General features: G+C 37.5%; 1 protein-coding gene across 2 annotated transcripts in view; it reads right to left on the reverse strand.

Moving 5' to 3' along the window:
• Positions 1–3,330: 3,330 nt before the first annotated feature.
• The window catches only part of LOC107565675 (single-stranded DNA-binding protein 2-like), a 29,015-nt gene continuing 10,224 nt past the window's right edge, over positions 3,331–22,121 (reverse strand). The window contains exons 4-17 of one of the 2 annotated variants that reach the window (XM_016250935.1): positions 21,288–21,372; positions 8,901–8,978; positions 6,472–6,531; positions 6,318–6,378; positions 5,795–5,862; positions 5,629–5,696; positions 5,460–5,508; positions 5,341–5,376; positions 5,175–5,229; positions 4,713–4,783; positions 4,570–4,639; positions 4,406–4,437; positions 4,199–4,297; positions 3,331–4,114 (exon numbers count right to left, since the gene is read on the reverse strand). In XM_016250935.1, the coding sequence (XP_016106421.1) occupies positions 4,085–4,114; positions 4,199–4,297; positions 4,406–4,437; positions 4,570–4,639; positions 4,713–4,783; positions 5,175–5,229; positions 5,341–5,376; positions 5,460–5,508; positions 5,629–5,696; positions 5,795–5,862; positions 6,318–6,378; positions 6,472–6,531; positions 8,901–8,978; positions 21,288–21,372 (862 nt within the window). In that variant the 3' untranslated portion in view covers positions 3,331–4,084. Of the gene's footprint in view, positions 4,115–4,198; positions 4,298–4,405; positions 4,438–4,560; positions 4,640–4,712; positions 4,784–5,174; positions 5,230–5,340; positions 5,377–5,459; positions 5,509–5,628; positions 5,697–5,794; positions 5,863–6,317; positions 6,379–6,471; positions 6,532–8,900; positions 8,979–21,287; positions 21,373–22,121 lie in introns of both variants that reach the window. The other variant, XM_016250934.1, reaches the window with a different exon arrangement.

The raw sequence follows: 22,121 nt of genomic DNA on the forward strand, positions 1-22,121 counted from the left end.
ATGGGCCCTAGGGAATAACGTCACTGACAGCCGTCTAACGTCCCAGGGGCGACTCCCATAGCAATATGGTAGAGTTGGTACTTAGTACTCGCCATGGTTCCTTCTTGCACTCCCCTCAGCATGGCGGCGTGGGTATACCGGAGGCAGTTCGAAGTTCCCATGAAGGGGAACGTCTCAGTTTACTTATGTAACCATGGTTCCCTGAGTAGGGAACGAGACACTGCGTCCTCTAGGTTTCTTGCCATGCTGCGGACGCAAGCTTCAAACGAAGAAGTGAATGACGTGTGCTCCCGGCGCCTATTTATACTGTAGTCGCACCGGTAGTGACATCATGGCTGTCGCCGGCCAACAAGTTGGTGTTTTTTCAATGTATGCTTCAGACACGGGTCACGACGAGGCGTTCCCCATAGCGACCCCTAGAGAACGCAGTGTCTCGTTCCCTACTCAGGGAACCATGGTTACATATGTAACATGAGACGTTTTCTCCCAACTCATTATGGTCATTTATAACTCATTCAAAGGGGTCATAGGATGCTACATGCACTTTTACAAGTTGTTTGAACTGAAATGTGTGTTAGTAGTGTGTGTACACAACCACCCTATAATGATAAAAATCCACCCAGTGGTTTTTTTTAAATCTCCTTTAATGTTTTCCCTTTTCTCAAATCGAGCTGATCTCAGATACCTGTCTGTGTCACGTCACACAGACTGGCCCCTCCCACGATAGTTTGATTGACAGTAGCGTTTCAGCAGACTGGACTGGTGTCTTACCTTAGACCCGCCCTGAGTGAGCTGTCATCAGTCCGCCATTGTTTCACCGCTGGAGCAGTTGTAGACAAGAATGACTCCTAAGCGATTGAGGTGTTCTGTTGTTGGATGTAATAATGAACATAGCAGTCGTCATTTACTCCCGACATCTGAGCCGCTGAAGATGCAGTGGATTGCATTTGTTTTTGAAGGGAATGCTCCCCCGATCTACATATATGCATCTATGTTCGCGCTGTAGCGAATCAGCTCATGGGGAAATATGAATAATTAACCATAACGAAGGCTGAAATCCCAAGCGGGAGGTTGGAAATACTGAGGATTTTTATGAGTCTTTGTCTGTAAGCATGGTATTTTGCATATGTAATTCGCTGGAGTGTTGAGGCACAAATTAGTACCGATTCTTAGAACATCAATATGTTGCATAGGTATCAGCATATAATATACACACTTGTTTCGATCATAGGAAGGCGAATTCATAGATACTAGACATGAAATAGTTACTTATATGAATGTGTGGTTTATCGTAAGCACGGATAAAAATAGTCTATAATACAACAGATTAAATACAACACAGCAATAATATACACAATGGCCTGAAGAAAATGGGTGTTCATTCAAAGAAGGTTTTCCTATGAATTAATTAGTAGAAAAGTCAGTTTCTCCTGTGCATTTGTGCCTTTCTTATGAGGAAAATGAGGGAGTTTATCCCCTGCATTCCTTTTAGGCCATAAAACCAGTGATATCAGCATTGGTTACCATGGAACCAGAGGCCTGTTCTGCTTTTCTGAGGTGTTAGGTGCATTTCAGGGGAAGGGTCCATAGACCCTCGTAATTGGCCATTTGGTTAGGTGATGGGGAGTTCGATATTATTTGTTAAATATAACAAAAAGTTGTGTGTCTGATTGGTCCAAATGCTACAGCGCGAATCATTCATGATCCAGACTCATCTACAGAAGAAGTGAGTATAATGTTTTGTAATGAATCTTTGCAAATAGCCTTTCCTAATAATGTGCTAATTAGCACGTTTCACAATGAATGCAGCTAAAGTAAATAGTCTCTGAGAGCGGCTCGGAAGAGAGGGGTGGGGTCAGCAGAGCTCATTAACATTTAAAGGAAAATGCTACATAAACGGCTTGATCTGAAAAGAGCTTTTTTGACAGGATAAAAAAAGATTGAGAAATTGTAACCAAACTTATGTTACAGACTTTTCATTAAGACCCTAAAGAATCATATCAACTTGTGGAAAATGGGCATCCTATGACCCATTTAAGACTCCGTTTACAAGGCGCATTTTGACATAATTGTGTGTGTTTTTGTGCGTTGAATCGCTACTGGTGAGCTGTCTGAAGCGGCTCAGCGTATGTGTACATCCGAACGCGCAGCCTTTCAAACTATACTTAACTGCACCGTTTAGGTGGCGTAACCCCAGGCATGTGTCGCCGCATTCTCGGGTTATGAAGAATAAAGAAGGGAAAAGTTAATCTTCCAAAATGAAGCAGCAAAATCTTCTCAGGTAAAAGTTATTAGAACCGTGTCTAGGGGCAAGCTGGCCATCAGCTCTGACCTTATCAGTCCGTTTGTATCCTATTATTCGATTCGCTCTTGTCGCTTATGACAGAACAGCTAATCACGGTGATCTGGTCTTCGGAAAATATTTTTTTATTTGCTTATGTCAGAAACAGCGAATCTCTTTAAAAACTGTGTCTGTTGTTTTCACTTCATTGCATTGTTATAATTCGTAAAAGTTGTACCTGCCAACTGGCGACTGACACTGTTACATGGACTCGCCAATGCTGATTTTTACTCGCATTTGGTGCTTGGAGAGTGTTAATTTTAGGCCCTGTATATATATATATATATATATATATATATATATATATATATATGAAGAGTTCAGATGCAAAAGCCTCTAAATGCCTTCTAAAATTTTATTCTAAAATGAGCAGTTTTATCAGGCTTCTATATTTACGTTCATTTATTTCACTTAAATTGCATAGAAAAGGACCTATACATTGCCATTAGAGTAAAATGACTGAACCTAAATATAGCAGCCTGAGAAAAAATGCTCATTTTAGACGAAAATTTCAGATGGCACTTAGAGGCTTTTGCATCTGAACTCTTCATATATATATATATATATATGTTCAGATGCAAAAGCCTCTAAGCACGTCTGACATTTTTCTTTAAAATTTGCATTTCTTTCTGGCTACTATCTATAGGTTTCTATGTAAGTACTGGTACTTCTGAATGGGTTAAGGCTGGGATTTAGCACATTTGAAGTGAAAGTACTTGATGAACATATACTATATGTGGAGAGCATTAATTTAGTATTGTTATCTCATTTTTGACCAAGATGGCTTTTAGAGGCTATTGCATTGGAACTCTTCATATATATATTGGTTTGTCATTTAACCAGAGACCTGATCAAATTTCATATCTAGCAATAATATTAGTTGACTACCTACCCAGCAAGAATGTACCAGCAGGGACTAATTGACGGTGGCTTGTGCTTTTTTTCCCCAAGAAAGGTTACATACACAAAAACAACTACAAATGGTGAAAATGATTTTTATATCAGCATATCCAAATTCTTCACAGATAGCTGTATTTACAAGAACAAATCCAACGTGACAAGAAATGTTGAGGTCAGTCCTAAAAATTTCAGGTTAATCCATTACATTTAGGGATATACTGTACATTTGTCTTATTTCAAAGCACAACTGAAATTAATCCAACCTTTGGTTTGCTTAAACAATGTATTTGATAAAGGGTGCTTTTGTCAGTAATCGTCGTCTGATCAAATCCTCGTTTAAATTTGAAAATAATGCATTTAACGAAGGCCTTGAAATATCAAGTTTAGTTCACTCAACAACAAAAATATTTTTTCTGCAGTTCAATCATAACGGTGTAATTGTGTGATTTATGCTGCATCTAAAAGTGGAGGAAATCATTGAAGGAACTGCTGTATGGGATACAGAGGGCTTCCCTCGGTATAGGACAGGGGAAAAAAAAGCTTTTACATAAGAAAGGTACATAGAAAAACTTGTGGAAAGTTTCAAGAATTCAAAAATGGATTGAGCCCTGTGTGAATCCAAACAGGAGACATATTAACCATGGAATGACAAAAAATGGCTTCTTCTAGGTGTCTTCAGCTTCTTTTCATGGCTTGCTTAAGTTTATTCAGATTTGGTGTAGGATGACATCACTGATATTCACAATAGTTCACCAAAGACAAAATGAATAGAAAACCTTGGTTGGGAGAAGATTCAGTTTTTTTTGCTGAACACTGTGAAAACTTAACTCCTGTGCTGTCCTCTCACACGCTCATTGTAATGTTTGGAGAATACTGCAAGACAGGAAGGTAGTTTAAAATACATTTTGCCGTATTTAACACAAATTATCCTGTAGAAAAGGCTTTCTGCATACATACGCTTTCACTCTGAAATGGGTTGAGGAAGTTGCCACTCATTTCTCCATCATCTCTTGGTGTGCCAGGCTGATTATTCATGCTGAGGTTTACTGGTGAGCTCTGATGAAAGTGAAAATTGAGTTTAAGGACAGAAACCACAAATGAATTTCAGAGAAATGGCCGTAACTGTTTAAATGTCTGTCAAAGGGGTATGGAAATGTCCCGAACCTTTGGGAGGCTTTCAATGTCACCAGATCCTGCTGTTGAATGGAGGGAAAAGGAAAAGACTTCAGAGTATTCAATAAAAAGTAGTAAAGGTGAGAATGTGCAAATGGATGGAATATATATGTTTGCCATTGTGTTGTCGGTTAAATCTGTCTTACCTAATGAACCATTCATATGATGAGGCTCCATGCTTGCCATGCTGCCTATTGGGCCATCAGGACCTGAACCCAATGGAAACTGAAAGGAAAAATACCGTAAGAAAAAACAAATATACTCTATATGTTCTTACTTAAAAATCGCCAAGACTCACATTTGGTCTGTTTCCATTTGGAGGGACTGAGCTGATCAAGCTGTACATGTTGTCACTCGAGTTGTTTGACTCTAAATCAATATTGTACATCACACATTAGTTGTTCATTTTTAGCTAAAGTCAAAATAAATGACTTGGTATGGGTAAAGAATGAATTGTGTCTCACTCCATACAGCACACAGATACTGGGTTCAATTAAATTTTTTTATCCATATTTTAAATATATGAAGTATATCGAAATACTGATAAAAAGTACTGAATTAAATATTAGTCTATTTATAACCTTGCCTCATTCAAGAAGAATGTGATGCTGCCTTTTTAGAATTTGATCTAATCGACATACTGTATGTTAGAAGGCTTTTCAGAGCAGTCTTTGTTTTCCTATGATGCCTTAAAATGTCTACAGGCCTTCAGTGGATTTGAAGTAGTTAGTATTGTGCTGACTGATCCAGGATCTGTTACCTGTGGGACTGGGCATGATGGATGTACCTGGAGGGCCACCTCCTGCTGGGGGACCCTGCAAACACACTGATTCTGCTTATTCAAATGACCAGAGTATGTTACCCAATGTTACCTCAGACAAGGTAATGACAAAAAAAAAAACCTTAGACACCATTACATTACCTACCGAATAACTGCCTGGAGATGCAGATGAATAAGTGATCTGCGGGGAGAAAGTACTGGCATTTATATTGTTTAGGATATAAGACTTTTGATCAGTTATCACAAGCCATGTTGAGAACTAACCGAAATGTTATTTGGAGGATTTGGCCATGGTCTTCCTCCTGCAGGACCCCTTTACACAACAGTATACAAATATACAGTGTTTTACAATTTATACAGTAGTACAATAGGGATTCTGACTTAAAGGGATAGTCCACCCAAAAATGAAAACATGAAAGAAGAATACAATTACATGTTAATCCCAGGCATCCCGGGTCCCACTAGGGCATTTAGGGGAGGTCTCATCCCACCACCATAGTTCTGGAACACCAATTATACCCAATAACACATTACAGTAAAGTTTGTGAACACTGTAACATGCTTATACAACTTTACCTAATTATCCATGGATAACTCACCTGTGGTCCAATAGGAACCATTCCTCGAGGGGTCATCCGCTGCATGGGCCCACTCATGTTGGGATGGCCTTACAAATGGGAAAAGGAAGCAAATGTAACTGAGGCCAGCTGGTAAGAACTGTGCAGGTAAACCTCACTCCCCTGATCTCAAGAGGAGCACTAGTTACTGACGCTAGAGGCTGTGGTTTTTAGCGTCCATGTTAGCTTTTTCACCTCCTACGCCGGTGACCAGGGTTCGAGTCCCGCTTGGAGCGGGGCGGTTTAGACCAGAGTGATGTATTCATAATTTGATGTATTATTATGGCTGTTTGCAGAATCTACACACTTTCTTTTCACAATTTCAAAAAATTTGGGAGGATATCTGTCAATTTTGTTGGATGAAAACTTAATAATAAAATTATCCAAAGTATTTCATAAAGAAACACACAAAGGGCAGGTGGTGGTTAGTTGTAGAAGTGTCTGTGTGGACTTGGTCATATAGCAAGTATTGCCATATTTACAGAGTTGTTTGTATTTTAAATACCTGGCTGCCTTGTAGGATCCATCCCACTGGGTAGGAGCGTCTGGTTCCCAGGCCCCAAAGCCTGTTCAAAACAAACCAGATTGAAGTATCAGCTATTATCATGCACTGAAAGAAAACTTTAGATCCTGAAAGCAGAATATATGAGTAAAAATACCTGATTGGGTATTCTGAGAGAACCTCTGGGCCCACCTGGGTATCGAGGAGACATAAATTGCTGAGGAAACACAAGAACAGAGAACGATTAATCAGTTCAATCCATATCACAGCAATTTTCATGTTTCACCCAGCAGGCAAACCAGAGCAACTGAGTGCTACCATAAATCACACCACCAGATGGCAACACTGCATTTGTTTTTTAAATTTGCAATTCAGTCTCAGATTAGATGTTTAACTTCAATGCTGAAGTCAAATAATCTGGGTTAAACTTTATTTTCAATATATGTGGCGTTCATTAATCACTCAATGTAAAAACAGTAATACAATTTCCAGTAGTCTTTTGAGTGACTGTACAGAATCTCTTTCCTCAAAGTCACCATGAAATCAAAAAATGACCCTATTTGCTTTTTAAATGCATATTCTTGGTCTTATTTGAATGCAGGGACATAAACCACCATATACATTGAGGGGAACAAGTGCCTCCAATATATAGAAATGCCCAAATTGTCCACCCCAGTGCTTGAATTGATTATTGCACTGCTCTGCTGCACTCCTTTACGCAGCACTCTGTTTGTTGTTAGGATGACAAAAATATTTAAAATTGACATCTTTAGGCTGGTCTGCCTCTGCGGTCTAACAGCGCTGGTCAATGTCAAAATGATCAGATCAAAGTAAGCCGAGTTAACTTCACAGCAGCAGAGTGTGAATTATAGCATAACGTTTCAGTTTTAACATTGACAAAGAGTGAGGTACTATGGAAGTAGCAAAACTTTTAATATTTGACAACTGCTTTATGAGGTCCACTGCTTTATAAGGTCCACATTTCTGGTAAGCAGAGATGGGCACAAATACTGTACATGAAAATGTATTTAAAAATACAAATACAAAATACAGTGTGGAAAAATTTATTTAAATACAAATACAAAATACTGAAAAATGTACTTAAATTCAAATTACATTAGATTTAGAAGGCTTTAAAATACAAAAAAGTATTTTGTATTTCAAATACGTATTTTAAATACATGTATCTGAAATAATAAGTAATAAGTAATGCCAACTTTCCATCATCAAATCAAATCCCAATGAATAACTATAATGTTTTACTGGTAAATACATCAAACAATGGATGTTAAATGGGTTGCAAACAGCAATTCACATTGACTTCAATATAAAGGAAAGTGCTGTATTTCAACAGATGTATGGTGAACCATGATATATTTGTGAAGTTCAAAGCAGATATCTCAGCGAGCTGGTTTCGGGCTCAGACCTGGACTTCTATCCCGGTCCTTCAGCCGGTCAGCCTGATATGCTTGAAGCATCACCATCGTGTGCAATGAAGCGACAGCCCGACCAGCTGCTGTTGCGTATGCCCTGGCATCCGAGCGAGATGTCAAGGAGGGGAGTCTTAGAGGACGTCTCACCCATAGAGAGATAGCTGGCTAGCGTCTCTCTATAGGGGCATCTTCTCATAACCGCCTTTGCACATCGCATCAATGTTGGCATAACTTGTATGCTGGAATCGATGGAATCGATGGCGTAAAGAAAACGGCCTCTTCCATTCCTTCTCAATCTTTATATGAAAAAACAGGAAGAAAGGAAGGCTCACATGAGCTGGAGGGTTTATGGCCAGAAAAATAACGCTCATTGAGATATTTTGCGACGTCACTTTTTCACCCCAATGTATGCTTCAGACACGGGTCACGACGAGGCGTTCCCCATAGCGACCCCTAGAGGATGCAGTTCGAAGTTCCCATGAAAGGGAACCAGATCAAACTGCATGAGTTAGAGGAGAACTTAAGAAAGGATTGTTAGAGCTGGCTGGATTCTTTGGGAATCTGAGTTTAAGACTATCAATGAGCGATTGTCAATACACATCAGGCAGGACAGCAGCTCTCAGACTGCCTGCTGACAGTTAATCGATGTATGTCCTGGTGCATTATCACTGATGTACACACAGCAGCATTTATGCATTTGAAATCCTCCTTAAAAAACACACATTATAACAGATAATTAAACAAATAATTGAAAAGACACACATCTTTTCTTTCCAATTAAAAAAATAAAGTATGGAAATCCTTGCATAATCTGCTGTTTCAGACATCCACACATAATGTCTGAATAAATATTTAATTGCTCTTTAATTGCATTCATAATCTATCCTGACTCAGCACTGTCTCGGTTCAACTGTCAATCACAGAGGTAGAAAATAATTTCTCATTTCACACTGACATTATCTGAATTTATTGTTTCCATGCCACTCTTTTGTTATGTTTCAGACATAAAAAAGCACTGTCATTCAATGACAACTCAAAAAAATTCTAATCCAATAAAATAAAAATCTGAAATTCTGATGTTTATCAAATTAGATTAGTGAGATGTGTGAACAAAGCCCAATGTCTCAATGCAATACGTCTAATATGTGTGTACCTGAAAAAATCCCGGGGGCAAAGGCATACCATCTCCAGGAGGACTTCCAATCACCGGACTTTGTGTCGCTGCTGCACTCTACAGGACACACACACATACACAAAATTCAGATGAAATATCCTTATATAGCCTCTAAGAAAAACAACATAAAGGACACAGGAAGATTGTGAAAGAGGAGTCAGATGTTACATATCACGCTACATATCGCTTTGATAAAAACATGTATGTTATAAATAACCTGAAAATGAATGGACATTTTAAAGTAATAAACCAGCAGCAGAAATGACTTTCAAAATCAGCACTGTATAAAAATTGCTGCTCTTTTTTATGGCCAGACAAATGACTGTACCCTGCAAAGTCACATGCAAAAGTCATTGCACGATAAGCACAGGCACACTGTGAACACATTAAGCATGAATAGCATAATGTATTTCTAAAAGACACTTATATTTGCAGCAGAGGTGACTACGGAGAGGGAGGTCATTAAACAGCCATCAGTACATAGATGTAACAGCTTCACCCCATGTCTGATATCACCTGCTCTAGCAATAACATGCGCACACAAACACACAAATCTAAAGCTTGAACAATGAGATGAAATATGAAGCAGTGGGAAGACATAGACACCGAGAAGTTGCACCTTCTGGCAAACACATTTTGTCCACTGAATAATTAACAGCACTAGTGTTGATGTACTACAGTTTCTCTGGGGGTTTAGGCTTTCTACTCATTGGAAATGGAAGAGAAGCAACTGTTTTCCCCTGTTTGCCCATACATACACTCACATCAGTTACCTGACCATACTAGACCACACCAAGTGCCATGTACCCAAGTAGTTAATAATGGCCGACCAATCATTATGTATTTCATCCCAAAAACCAAAAGAAAAGTAAAAAATCGAGGGAAAATTATGATTCACACAGTCAACATTTTAGGGACAGAGTCAGACACTGCGCCAGCATATTCAAGCGCAAAGAAAATTATTTTAAATTACATTTTTTAATGTATCTTTTCTTACTTTGTAAAGAAACAGCTGTACTATATACAGTACATAGCCAACAGAGTTGGGTATAATGCGTTACTGTAATCTAATTACTTTTTCTAGTAACGTAATGTAACGCATTAAATTTTAATTTTTACAGTTTAATTTAATTTGATTACAGTTACTGAAGTCTATATAATTACATTACTTACGTTACAAATGTAGTGATAAGAAAAAAATATATTGATATGCCTTTTAAAATCACGTTTTGCGCGGGGTCGACAGAGGCTCTGGTGTGATCACTTGCATTTTTTCCTGATAACAGTGAAAAGAACTTAAAATGCTCCGCCATTTTTGATCGCACATATAAGTGTAATACATCATTTGAATCTGTGGTCTACTTTTAATTGTGTACACTCACAATATCAACAAAAGATTGTGCTTTGTAAAATAAAGAAAACAAACAGGGTGCGCTTTCAGCTGTCTCAGTCTCCGCGAACTTCTTTCTGAAACGTGTCACTAAAATGAACCAAAACTCAATGAATACTTCACACACAGATGTGAGAAACCTATCTATGGAAATTTTGAAGTGTCTACTTTTAAATGAAATAAGTCTTATCTAAAACAAATATTCTCTGAAGTAATCCATATGAAACCAACACGAGGTCCAGTCTTTCCCGTCTGAGCTCATTATCTGAGACGCGCAAGCCTGTAAACGCCCACATCACCTCCATAAACAAAGAAGCAAGATTCATTTTTAGCATTCAAATATGCATTGAATGTTCATCAATACTGTTTTCAAATGTTATCAGAACCCTTTTCAATTTAATTTTTTTTAATGCTCACACAGTTAAACAGTTAAGCCAGCATACACATAGCCTATACCCTACACTCAGCAAGCAATGTTGTATATAAAACACTGTATTTTGTCAATCACTGCCATTGTTAGGCAGGTTTATACTAAGAATGTTAAGTTTTAGAAATGGATTAAATATTTAAGTCAAGTTGCTGTTTTCATACCTTTGTAATGTGTTTCAGTCAATATTAAATTACTGAAAGAACTAAAAAAAAATTTACTTTGAAGTGTTTTTTTAGGTTTGATTTTCAAAGTAACTTGAAAGTAAAGTAATTACTAATCTGATTACTTTTTACATGCAGTAATCAAATCAAATTACAATTTTCAACTAGTAATCAGTAATTTGTAATCAATTAGTTTTTTTGAGTAACCTACCCAACACTGATAGCCAATATGTTCCAGATTCTTAAGATTTAAGCCTGCAGCAGCTCTCTCTGTCTCTAAGTTCATACATTTCCATATTTATTAGATTTGCTCCTTCTGTCTGCAGTAAGGAAGCAGTGTGTGTGTGTATGTGTGTGTGAGAGAGAGAGAGAGAGAGAGATAGAGAGAGAGAGATTCCTCCAGTGGCTGGCTGGGTAGAGAGACTAATTTCTCTACTCATTAGAGAAACGTGGGTAGAATGGCAAGTCCCCTCATCTAGACTTTCTCATCAGCTGTATCAGGACAACATCCCTATTGCTCACACTCAGAGAGAGAAATAAATCTACTCGGATCAAATGAGAGAAACAGAAAACATTAGATCCAGGTTGTAAAAAACATACATGGGGGATGAATGAGATAAAGGAAAACTGGAATTCACAATGGAACATAAACCAAAGTGTAGAGAAGGAAGACAGTAAGGGCTAGTTTCAGATGGGTATAGCAGCAAACCAGGTGTGTCGGCCAGAACATGACAGAGGGGAAAGTAATTCACTTGAACTGATTTATTATGGCAAACAAGTTCATATAAGCATCAAAGGGGAAAGCCAACCATTAACATGCGCCTAATAAACATATACTGCAATGCCCAGTAATTTTCAAGTAGCCTACAGTAATGTGCAATTATGAGCGATAGAGAATAAATTGGGCCTCCTGAAGTAGAATCAAGGGAAGTATGATGGGTACGAACAGCCGTTGGTCTGAACCCTTAAGATGGCTGTGAGCGAGCAAGCAATAACTGATGGAGGAGCTGGACCATGATTCTTGGTCAGATGAGAGTGTAACATAGGAATTTTGCAGGTATAGTTGTGTGGTTTTCCTGTAACTGACAAAGAGCAGTGCTCTAACAACAGCAATCACTGTAACACATCACCATATTTGCACTTTTACATATTATTAACAGCATTAACATACAAATTATAGGTTCTTCCCTATAGTAACAGCAATACTACTCGTCTCCAGGACCCATGCATATAACGGACAAGGGGTGTGTGATATCACGATTTTTGATTGTGGACAATTAAAATGTCTCCACGTTCTGCTTTTGAAGAAATATTGTGGTATTGTGCTACAGTGCACATTCTATCTGTTGCAGTTCTGGCGCCTCCATCTCAATATACTTTACAATGTGACATACATTCACATCAAATGTTAACTCAGCGGTAGTTACACTCACAGGACACTGCACTTCACAATCACAAAAGTACCTTACTTGCATGTGCTTGCCTTACAGATTTAACATTTCATTTGCGTGCTGTTCTGACAGGCGCTTTTTCTGAGCACATACTGTACATCTGAAGCGTGCGTACACTAAAAAGTAAGTTATTTTTCATGTCTGATTGCGCTAATACTGTCAAAAACACACAGTGTTTACATATTAACACAGTTGGTTACGTCTAAAGTAAACAGTTGAGAGAAAAACAGATGCATGCCTGTATATTAGATGCGTGCAGGTCTTAAAGTGACAGCAGACTGATAGTACTAAACATGCTGCCAATTGTCATTAAACAGATAGTTCACCCAAAATTAAAATTCTGTTGTTATTTACTCATTCTAATGTTGTACCAAACCTGTATTAATTTATTTCTTGTGCTGAACACAAAATAAGACATTTTGTAGAATGTGGGTAACCAAATAGTTGCTGGTCCCCATGACTTTGATAATAGGAAAAAAAAATACTATGGAAGTCACTGGGGTCCACATTCTTCAAAATAACTTTTATGTTCAACATAAGAAAGAAACTTATTCAGGTTTAAAACAACTTGAGAGTGAGTAAATGATAACAGATAAAATTATTAAAACTTTTTTTTTTTTATCTTTGCCCACTTTTGCCTAAATAGCTGCCATTCTTTTTTATTTTATATTTTGTTACCGTGTAAGGCTTTGTTTTTAAAATAGGGAAATTAGTTTGGATGTACTGCTCAGACAACTTGGAAAATAGTAAAACCAACATGACAAAGAATCGTGAATCGTGATTTTCCTGAAAAAAAAAATCGTGATATAATATTTTTGCTTCAACGCATCAGAACGCATCAGCCATATGTTATCGGCTGATGCAATATGCTGTTTTCCTTGTGCTGAATCGCTCCGCTTACCAGCTCATGTGCACTATGCTCTTTCATAATAAAGGTCCCTGAGCGAGGGTTAGCGCTACAGCACTCTTAACACTTCTTATTTGCCTTTGCACACAAAGAGTGCAGTACATGTAACTAACCAAACAATCCAAAGTTAACTTGAGAGAGATTGAGATATTCATCTATTGAAATACAAAAACATCAAATTCACACACAGAAATTCATCCAAAATACAAGCACCATTTATAACTAAGGAAATCACATTTAATCAAATATTTTGACTGACCTATTTTGCATTCATTCTCACATCTCACATGTGACTTGTTACATAAGCTCCACTGAGAGACAACAGAAATAGTGACAGTTGAAGCTGAGCCATGTGTATAGGATGGTAAGATTAGACTTTAAAGCCAGCCGAGAACACAGACAGACCAATATAACAACAGGAAATATACCAGTGATTCAGACAGGAAGGAAGACTCTGCCCTTCTCTATTAATCTCTCCCTTGCTCCCCACATCTATTCATCCCGTCATGCCATTTGACACTTCCTGTGCATACCAAATAGAAATGCAGAAAAGTTTTATAAAACAAAACAAAAAATTATTATGTGGATTTATATAGGTAGAAAGTAATGTACTTTCTATCATATATAGTCCTAAATAGAATGCGGGACTTTACTGACAGGATGTGAATCTGTTGTGATTTGTGGTGGGGATATTTCAGCTTCTCTTTCTTTATCAGGGTTTCTGCAGGATTTTTAAGCTAAAATTTAAGACTTTTTAAAGACTTGCACAAATAAAATTAATACCATATGAGCGGGGGTAGGGCAGTGTCTATAGTAACAGACTAAAGAGTATGATTTACAGTTCAGATAAAAGTTTTCACAAAATCAAAAAGTTTTATAAAATGATACACTTCACATTTCAGCCTTTAAACTATTTTTAATAAAATGGATGAGTCAAAAGTATTAATTATTATATTTAAACAATTATTATCAATATTATATTAATTAAATAACCTTTCCTATACCAACTGTTTGTGTGTGTGTGTGTGTGTATGTGTATGTTAGACTGGCTTAATGTGTTTATGTAGTATGTTGGACTAGTTTAAGTGTTTATGTAGTTAATAAAACCTTACTTGTATCACACTTGACGTGTTCATTGTTTGCTCATAACCGGAGTCAATAATCATGCAGATTTATGTTACAAACTTATAGAATTGTACAGTAAGAAAGTTATTTCCTTTAACCAGGAAATTAACGTTCTTAGAATTGACAAGACGGTTGACCCTGAGTGGTCAGCTAAATATCTACAGTGGATCTAAAATATGAATAGTTAATTATAACTAGTTATGGTTAATTATTCATATTTCCCCATGAGCTGATTCGCTACAACATATAAATACATTTTACTGTTTAGATCTGTATAATGCATTATCTTCTTATCGATCCACCAGTTCATATTTACAGCACTGCGTGTTTGCAGAGTAAAAACATGGGTCGATTTTCCACATTGGTCTGAACAAAAACAACCCCAATATTGTGTTCCTGCAATACCGGAGTCTGCAGTTTCAGGACCACAGTTAGGACCGCATTTCTACGAGGACCCTATTTTTTTGTGACAGCGCCATCTAGCTAATTCTATTCCAACAGAGGAGACCTGATTCAAACATCAAACAAACAGATGCAAAGACTAGATCAATGGAAATTATACATTTTTTTTTATCTTTCCATCTTATTTTTGATGTAAGAACTGGCGTTAACTTGAGTGTGTGAGGCGATATCAGCAATCCATTTAGCTTATTTAGCTGTGCAAAACAGTTCTGTCATGACAACTCTCGGAGGGATTGGCATGGTAATGTACATGACAATGTTATTTTGTCTTTGCGGAATAGATCTGCTATGCTGCTGCTGCTGCGGCAGAGCAAGTACAGAGACTTGTTACTGCCAATACATCCACAAAATGCTGCTGTAAGCATGTAAGAAATACTGCTGCTGCACATATAATACATATGAATAACCCCCATATAGCATACATGTATCACCCCGTAGCAGATCTATACTGGTGGAGCTGGGGAAGCTGGAGGGTTTCTGAAGTGCGTGCCAACTGCTACAGCAAACAAAATCCAGGTATTTTAATATTGAGCAGCGAGATCATTGGCTACAGATACAGGAGAGAACCAATCAGCTGCCATGTGACAATGATGTCGCCAGGTCAGATTGAGATAGACCTATCGGACTGCGCCATCTAGAGTTTCATGCCAGAACTCTGTATTTCATTGTGCTGCTGGATGTTGTAAACTAGTTTTTGTATTCAAATTATTTTAAATTGATTAATGTACTAATAAACACAATTGTACTGCTGAAACTGCAGCCTCCAGTATTGCAGGATGGAGGCACTTTTGGAACGGCAGAAATAGAACTGTTTTCCTGGTAATGGCAGTAAACAAAGCAGCGCAGCACCGGACTTTGAAACATGCAGCGTTTATTTAATGAAATCATCCCCTTTTGAAGTTGAATCGACACATTAAGCCATATCGCAATTCTGGTCTTTTCGTCCCCAAATTTAAGACCTCCTGAAATCATAATTAAGATTTTCTTGTACAATGTAAGACTTTTTATGGCCTTAAATTTGATACAACTAAATTTAAGACTTTTTAAGGACCCACGGAAACCCTGTTTATGCCCGTAGGTGGCGACAAGTGACTCATGCGTACGGGTATCATTCATGGAGCTGTGTGAACGTGTTTGTCTCCGTATGAGTTCACAAGAGTTTTCCGTTCGTACACCTATACCACTGGATATAAATGTGACGTTCTCTTCTCCACCATCGTTAATACGATTATGCTTGCTGCGATTATGCGCTTAATCACATTATTTAGATCAAAGTATTGCGTTTTCATGATGTAAAGTTTAATCGCAATGTTGCCAAAATCTCATTATAATCACATTAAGAGGGTGCATGTAAATGCATTGATTGAGTCATTTATTTAACAAAAACACTGACTGTCACCTAGCAACTGTGACAACTGCCATCTACCAGTGGCAGTAACTTATACTAGACTTTTTGAAAATTATATTAAACTGTCTGAAAACAAAATAGGGTTTACAACCTTGTCTAAATATGTTCACCTTGGTCCATTTATGTACATAATAAAAAGTATAAACTATCTATAAAATCACATCTTAGTAAGGTATGCCAACATACAGCTTGTGTTTATGTGCGAGTCATTAAATCTTTCACTCAGCTGAACACTTATTCATTCAGGAATGCTACTAATTGCTCGGAGCCTCGACGTTTGATTCTTGGTGGCTTTGGAACTATTTTATTGGTGGAGCAAAAAAAAAGCAACTGGCAACCTTGTGTCTAAAATTTTAGTTTTTCTATGTAAACACGCTAGGCCAGCACATTTCACTGTTGTGCATCTTTTGGAGCATTCTAAAAATGCTGCACTTAAGTTAAAATAAGTTAAAACTAATTTTTTATGTGTTCTGTTAAAGCACAACATCAGCTTCAGAATGACAACTTAGAACACTGATTGTGTGTTAAGGATGGAGCCAGAAGCCTCCTGGGTAGTGATGCAGTCCTTTAACCCCCAGACAACCTTTCCCACTATATCTGCAGTCTAATCTAATGCAGTGATGAGGTCATCCTCACCACATCTCCTCTCCTGCTGTCTCTCTCTGCTGGAAACATTCTCTGCTTTACAGATGGCAGACGTTAACTAACCAGTGTGTGTTTGCTTCTGTGTGTGTTTGGGTGGGGTTACTTCAGGACAATAGTGTTTTCAGTTAACTCACAATGAACACCCTTGCCAGCAGCTAACACACTCCACCCTGAATCCACCTCTCGGCCTCTGGAACAGGGCCAGCCAGACATTACAGTAACTTCTGAGAATGTGTGTGCATATGATTTCAATTGTGTGTAAAAGTACCCTGGCTCAGATTGTGCATCAGACCATATTGAGATTACATTCACAATAATGCTAAAAGGATTCCCCCCATCATGCCGATCATCTTTCACACTGGCCCAAACACGTGAAATCATTAATGGCAACGAGACATATGATAAACAAAAAGTTATTTTTAGGGGAATTATTAGGATAAATGTTATTCAGTACCATAATTATAATAAAAACATTAATCAGACTACAGGAATGTGTATTATTTCTCAACATATTTTGAAAACATAGATATTAAATACATAAATATTATTATTATTTTATTACAGAACTTCATCCAATAATGCCACGATATTATTTAAAAATAACATTATTATTATTATTGTCCATAAGAAGTGCTACCCATCATTCTGTCAAGCTAAAATGTGTTAACATGCTTCAAAAATATGAGAACCATGCTTGTTGGATCTAATTAGAACAATGCATTTGCTCCCTCTGAGAGAACTCGAGCTGTGTTGGAAAGCTGTAGGAATGCCTCTGCGTGACCGCGTTCTGAAGCACATTTGAAATTAGTGCAATGGAATGGCGAGACCTCACAAATGCGGGGTGACGTAGCGACCTGGAAGCCGAGAGACAATACGTTAGCCCATGGTTCAATTCATACCTCCGTTTTTTAACCACATTTTTTGGTTCGGCTGTGGTGGCTTGTCACATCAGAGTGTTTTTTTTTTTTTTCAATTTGAAATGTGATTTTTGAAGGTTAGGACAATGAGGGTGAGGGGGCCTGGAACGCGATTTTTACCAAGGGGGATTTTTCAGGCCCCTTCATGCCTAGAGTTTGCACCTGGTATGGTGAAGGCATTTTTGGGGGTCAAGGCTCATTCGACTAGAAGTATGGCGGCTTCGAAAGCCTTTCTTTCATTGGTTTTCCTGCAGGACATTTGTGATGCAGCGGGCTGGTCCTGTCCACTCTCATTTGTCAGATTTTACAACTTAGATCTGGCATCTACACCAGACTCTCACGTTCTCCTGTCTTAGATGTGTGCGCCACGATTCACACTAGACAGGGATTCGTCAGCATGATGGAGTGGGTATTGTCGCTCCCATAGTGTTCCAACACAGCTCGAGTTCCCTGAGAGGGAACATCTCGGGTTACAACTGTAAGCTTGGTTCCCTGAAGGAAATGAGATGATGTGTCTCCCTGCCATACTTCCTGCATCCCTGTGAGCGGCTTACTTTGACCTATCACAAGATGATGCTGTTTACACTGGATGTGCTTTTAAACTGCCTGGTCGCTACGTCAGCCCGCCCGTGACGTCTCACCATTCCATTGGACTGATTTCACACGTGCTTCAGACTGCGGTCACACAGAGGCGTTCCCACAGCGTTTCGAAGCAGCTTCTCGTTCCCTTCAGGGTACCAAGGTTACAGTCATAACCCGAGATGTTATCATAGTAATTTACACATTTTAAAGTAAAAATCTAAATATGGAGCACCCAACGTTTTCCGGCAAGAGATAAACATTTCAGACAAACAAAGATCAAAAAAGCACATGTAGGCTACATTATTCAGTGCAGCAACAATAATCCAAGCTCTGAATGAGGGTACACTGTGTGAGATATCTCTCTCCATTCAGGGGTGAAAATCTTCATTAACATGCTTGAATAGGCTGCATAATATTATAAGCTATTTCATGCTGCCGTGCTTCCCCTCTTTCTCTCATGTTTAATTTGCTGCTGTTTGTGTTCTACTCTGTGTCAACACAAAGAAAATGAAAGCGCAGATGAGACTAGCCCTAAGCCAGACAGGAGAACATCAATAGGGAATATGAAGGATGTTCATGTAAAGAATTTGGAACAAAATATGCTCAGGATTTGCTGATTTATTAAATGGTGCTGATTAATAAAACTACTTGTAGTTTTAGCTACAAACTACATACCAACAAATTACGTCATATATTTAATAGGACAACATCAGTGTGACTTTGTCATATAGTGCATTTCTATACAATGGGTAAATAAAAAAACAATAATATAAATAAAAATATAACATTTCACATTTAAGTTTTAGTATGTTCAGTTTCCAGTGAAATTAAAGTTTCAGGTGGGAGAATTTGTTTTATATGTTGTTAGATATGATTCATTATCCAGGCTTTAAGATTGCGTGACTAGTCACAAATGTTGTATAAAAGTATTTAACCAGAATGTATTAAAGTATTAAAACATAGTTTAATAGTTTACTGTGGATTATTTAAGCTATACTGGTGTAAACAGTCTGACCTCTCATCACTAACTGTTGTAAAAATGTACTATGATTTAAAATGAATGCTTATAATGAGAAAGTAATATATAAACTTATTGATTTAAAGAGCAAAATAAAAAGATTCTGATTCTTAAATCTATTAGCATCTATTAAGCACTTGCAACCATGACAGAAATTTCTTAATAAAACTTTTTAAAAAAGATTGACTATATCTACTGTAATGATAAAACTGTGTGTCATCTATTCCAAACCCTTAAATGTATTATTATTTTCACTGAAAGGCAGCAGAGTACCAGTCATTGTCTGCTGTTTTTTTGGGGGGGAAACAATGAGAGAGAGTGGGTAAAAATAGAGTGTGTTTATGACTGCCAAGGAAATAGAATGTGCTCATTTAGGCAGGAGAGAATAATCTGAAGAATACTTACAGCACAGCAGACTATATTTTCACGCTAAAAATGGCCGTTAAGCAATGGAAATCAATGTAGGGTGAGTTGCTAGATCATTCTTCAGGATTTAGTTACTTTTAATTTTGGACATGTACTGTATCTTAAGTGAGAATATTACAATATGCGTTAGGTGTAATCATTACTGTTGCTTTGCTAAAAAGCACACAAATATAGGAGACCACACACAAACAATATAAAAAAAAAAAGAGTTATTACATTAAGAATAAATAAAAAATGAACTGTAAAAAATGTATATGAAAATGTTCCAAACCTGTATGAGTTCTTTCTTCTGTTGAACAAAAAAGAAGATATTTTGAAGAATGTTGGTAACCAGTTAGCCATTGACTTCAGTAGTAATTTTTTCCATACTATGGAAGTCAATACCATCAACTGTTTGGCTGCCAACATTTTTTAAATGATCTTCTTTTGTGTTCAACAGCTGAAACAAACTCATGCAGGTTTGAAAACAACTTGAGGGTAAGTAAATGCTGACAGAATTTTCACTTTTGGGTGAACTATCCCTTTAAGTGAAGAAATTTAAATATATTTTAATATTTAATTATATATACCTTTATGAACATATAGATTAATTAAGATGAAAATACCTCTGGAAATATGACTGATGGCTTATACTTTAATGAATTTGCTAAACACAATGTAGCCACGACCATAGATCGCTTTAAAGTATTTTTTGATTTAACGACATGCCTTTAACATTTCATGCATGAATGAGAATCAGTGTGGGACTTCACATGATTGAAGCATGACCTGAAAGCAGAGGTTTTTACTGTAATGAGCTGTGGCTGGTTAGCATTTAATCTTGGTGATTCTGGTCGTGAGGTCTATATAATTTGTGGCAGACAAACAGGTACCTAACTTGTAAGTGGAGTCGTGGGTTTTAATCAAGGATTTTGAGGAACTGTGAGGCTATTATGTTGAGTTTGACCTAATCCAAATGGGTCAATATTTCTTGTAGACAAGCCTTTAATTTAATCACACTCTGTTGCTCACTCCATATGCTTTCCTATTGCTTCCTCTCCCTCTCTCTCTCTCTCTCATACTCAGAATAGGTCAAGGTGTCCTCCTCCCTCTATGTATGACATCATTGCTAATGCCTCTAGCACAGACCACCAATTTATCATCCTTCCCTCTTTCCATTCCCCTCCTGCTCACATTATCTCTCCTTCTATAAGCTGTACACTCACTCACAATTATCCTGCAAGGTTTCTGCAGAGACTAGCTGTAACTGCTGTTCTGTAGGTCAGTGGTTTCATACTGGTTTTGTTTATTGTACAAAACACTAAAATGTATTCAATGGTTTATTAGTGGGTTTAATGTCTCCTTAATTTGTCTTTAAAAACTGGTTTCATGCTTTCAGCAGCCAATAAAAACATGGTTACTGCACAAAATCATGATTATCAAGTGAACACATATTTATACTCACATAGTCATGAAAAGCTTTAGCTTCACTTGAATGCTCACATGTTTCTCTCCTCTCATGAGCAGCACAGTAAAGGTCCCAGAAAACACTGCAATAAAAGATGTACAATATAATATAAAAAGGACTGTTACTGCAGTCTCAGAATGAATATCTTCAGTTAATTAAAGCCCTATTAGGATGAGATTAGTTTTCCCTGAGAAAATGTTTTTATACCATCAGAATCAAACATGACTGTGTTTTTGCACTAACTTCGTAAAAAATTATAGTGCATCTAATATTATAACTAACTTGGGATTCCTCTGTTTCTGGGTTCCTCTGGTGTTCCCTTGGTTTTTTTTTTTTAAATAAACTATATTTTATTCAGCAAAAATGCATTAATTTGATCAAAAATGATCAAACATTTTGTGTTGCACATATCCAGACAACATGATCTCCCATAATGTACATATCCAGAATATAAAAACCTTAGTATTAAAGGGTCCTATTAAGTTTTTTTTTTACATTACATTTTCATTTTAATTTAGTACTGATTTAAAGGTGCAGTAGGACATCTTGGTAAATGCTAACTTTAGCCTGATAGCACAAAAAGTAAACATCTCACCCTCCCTGCAAATCGCCGTCCAACGCCATGCCTCCTGAACGTATGAACGTACACAGACCAGACGACCAGAGACAACATTACTACAATACATCATGTATCATTCACCGGTGAGAAAACTTTATAGTACAGTTAGTAACTGTACTCCAATACCCTGTCTGCGCGAACAGGGTGCGCAGAGGTATGCAAATACATATGTTAACAGGCAGGTAGGAAAACCCACAGATATGTATAGGTAG

The sequence above is a fragment of the Sinocyclocheilus grahami genome, unplaced genomic scaffold (assembly GCF_001515645.1).
Source record: "Sinocyclocheilus grahami isolate Dianchi unplaced genomic scaffold, SAMN03320097.WGS_v1.1 scaffold1016.1, whole genome shotgun sequence".
NCBI classification, from domain to species: domain Eukaryota; kingdom Metazoa; phylum Chordata; class Actinopteri; order Cypriniformes; family Cyprinidae; genus Sinocyclocheilus; species Sinocyclocheilus grahami.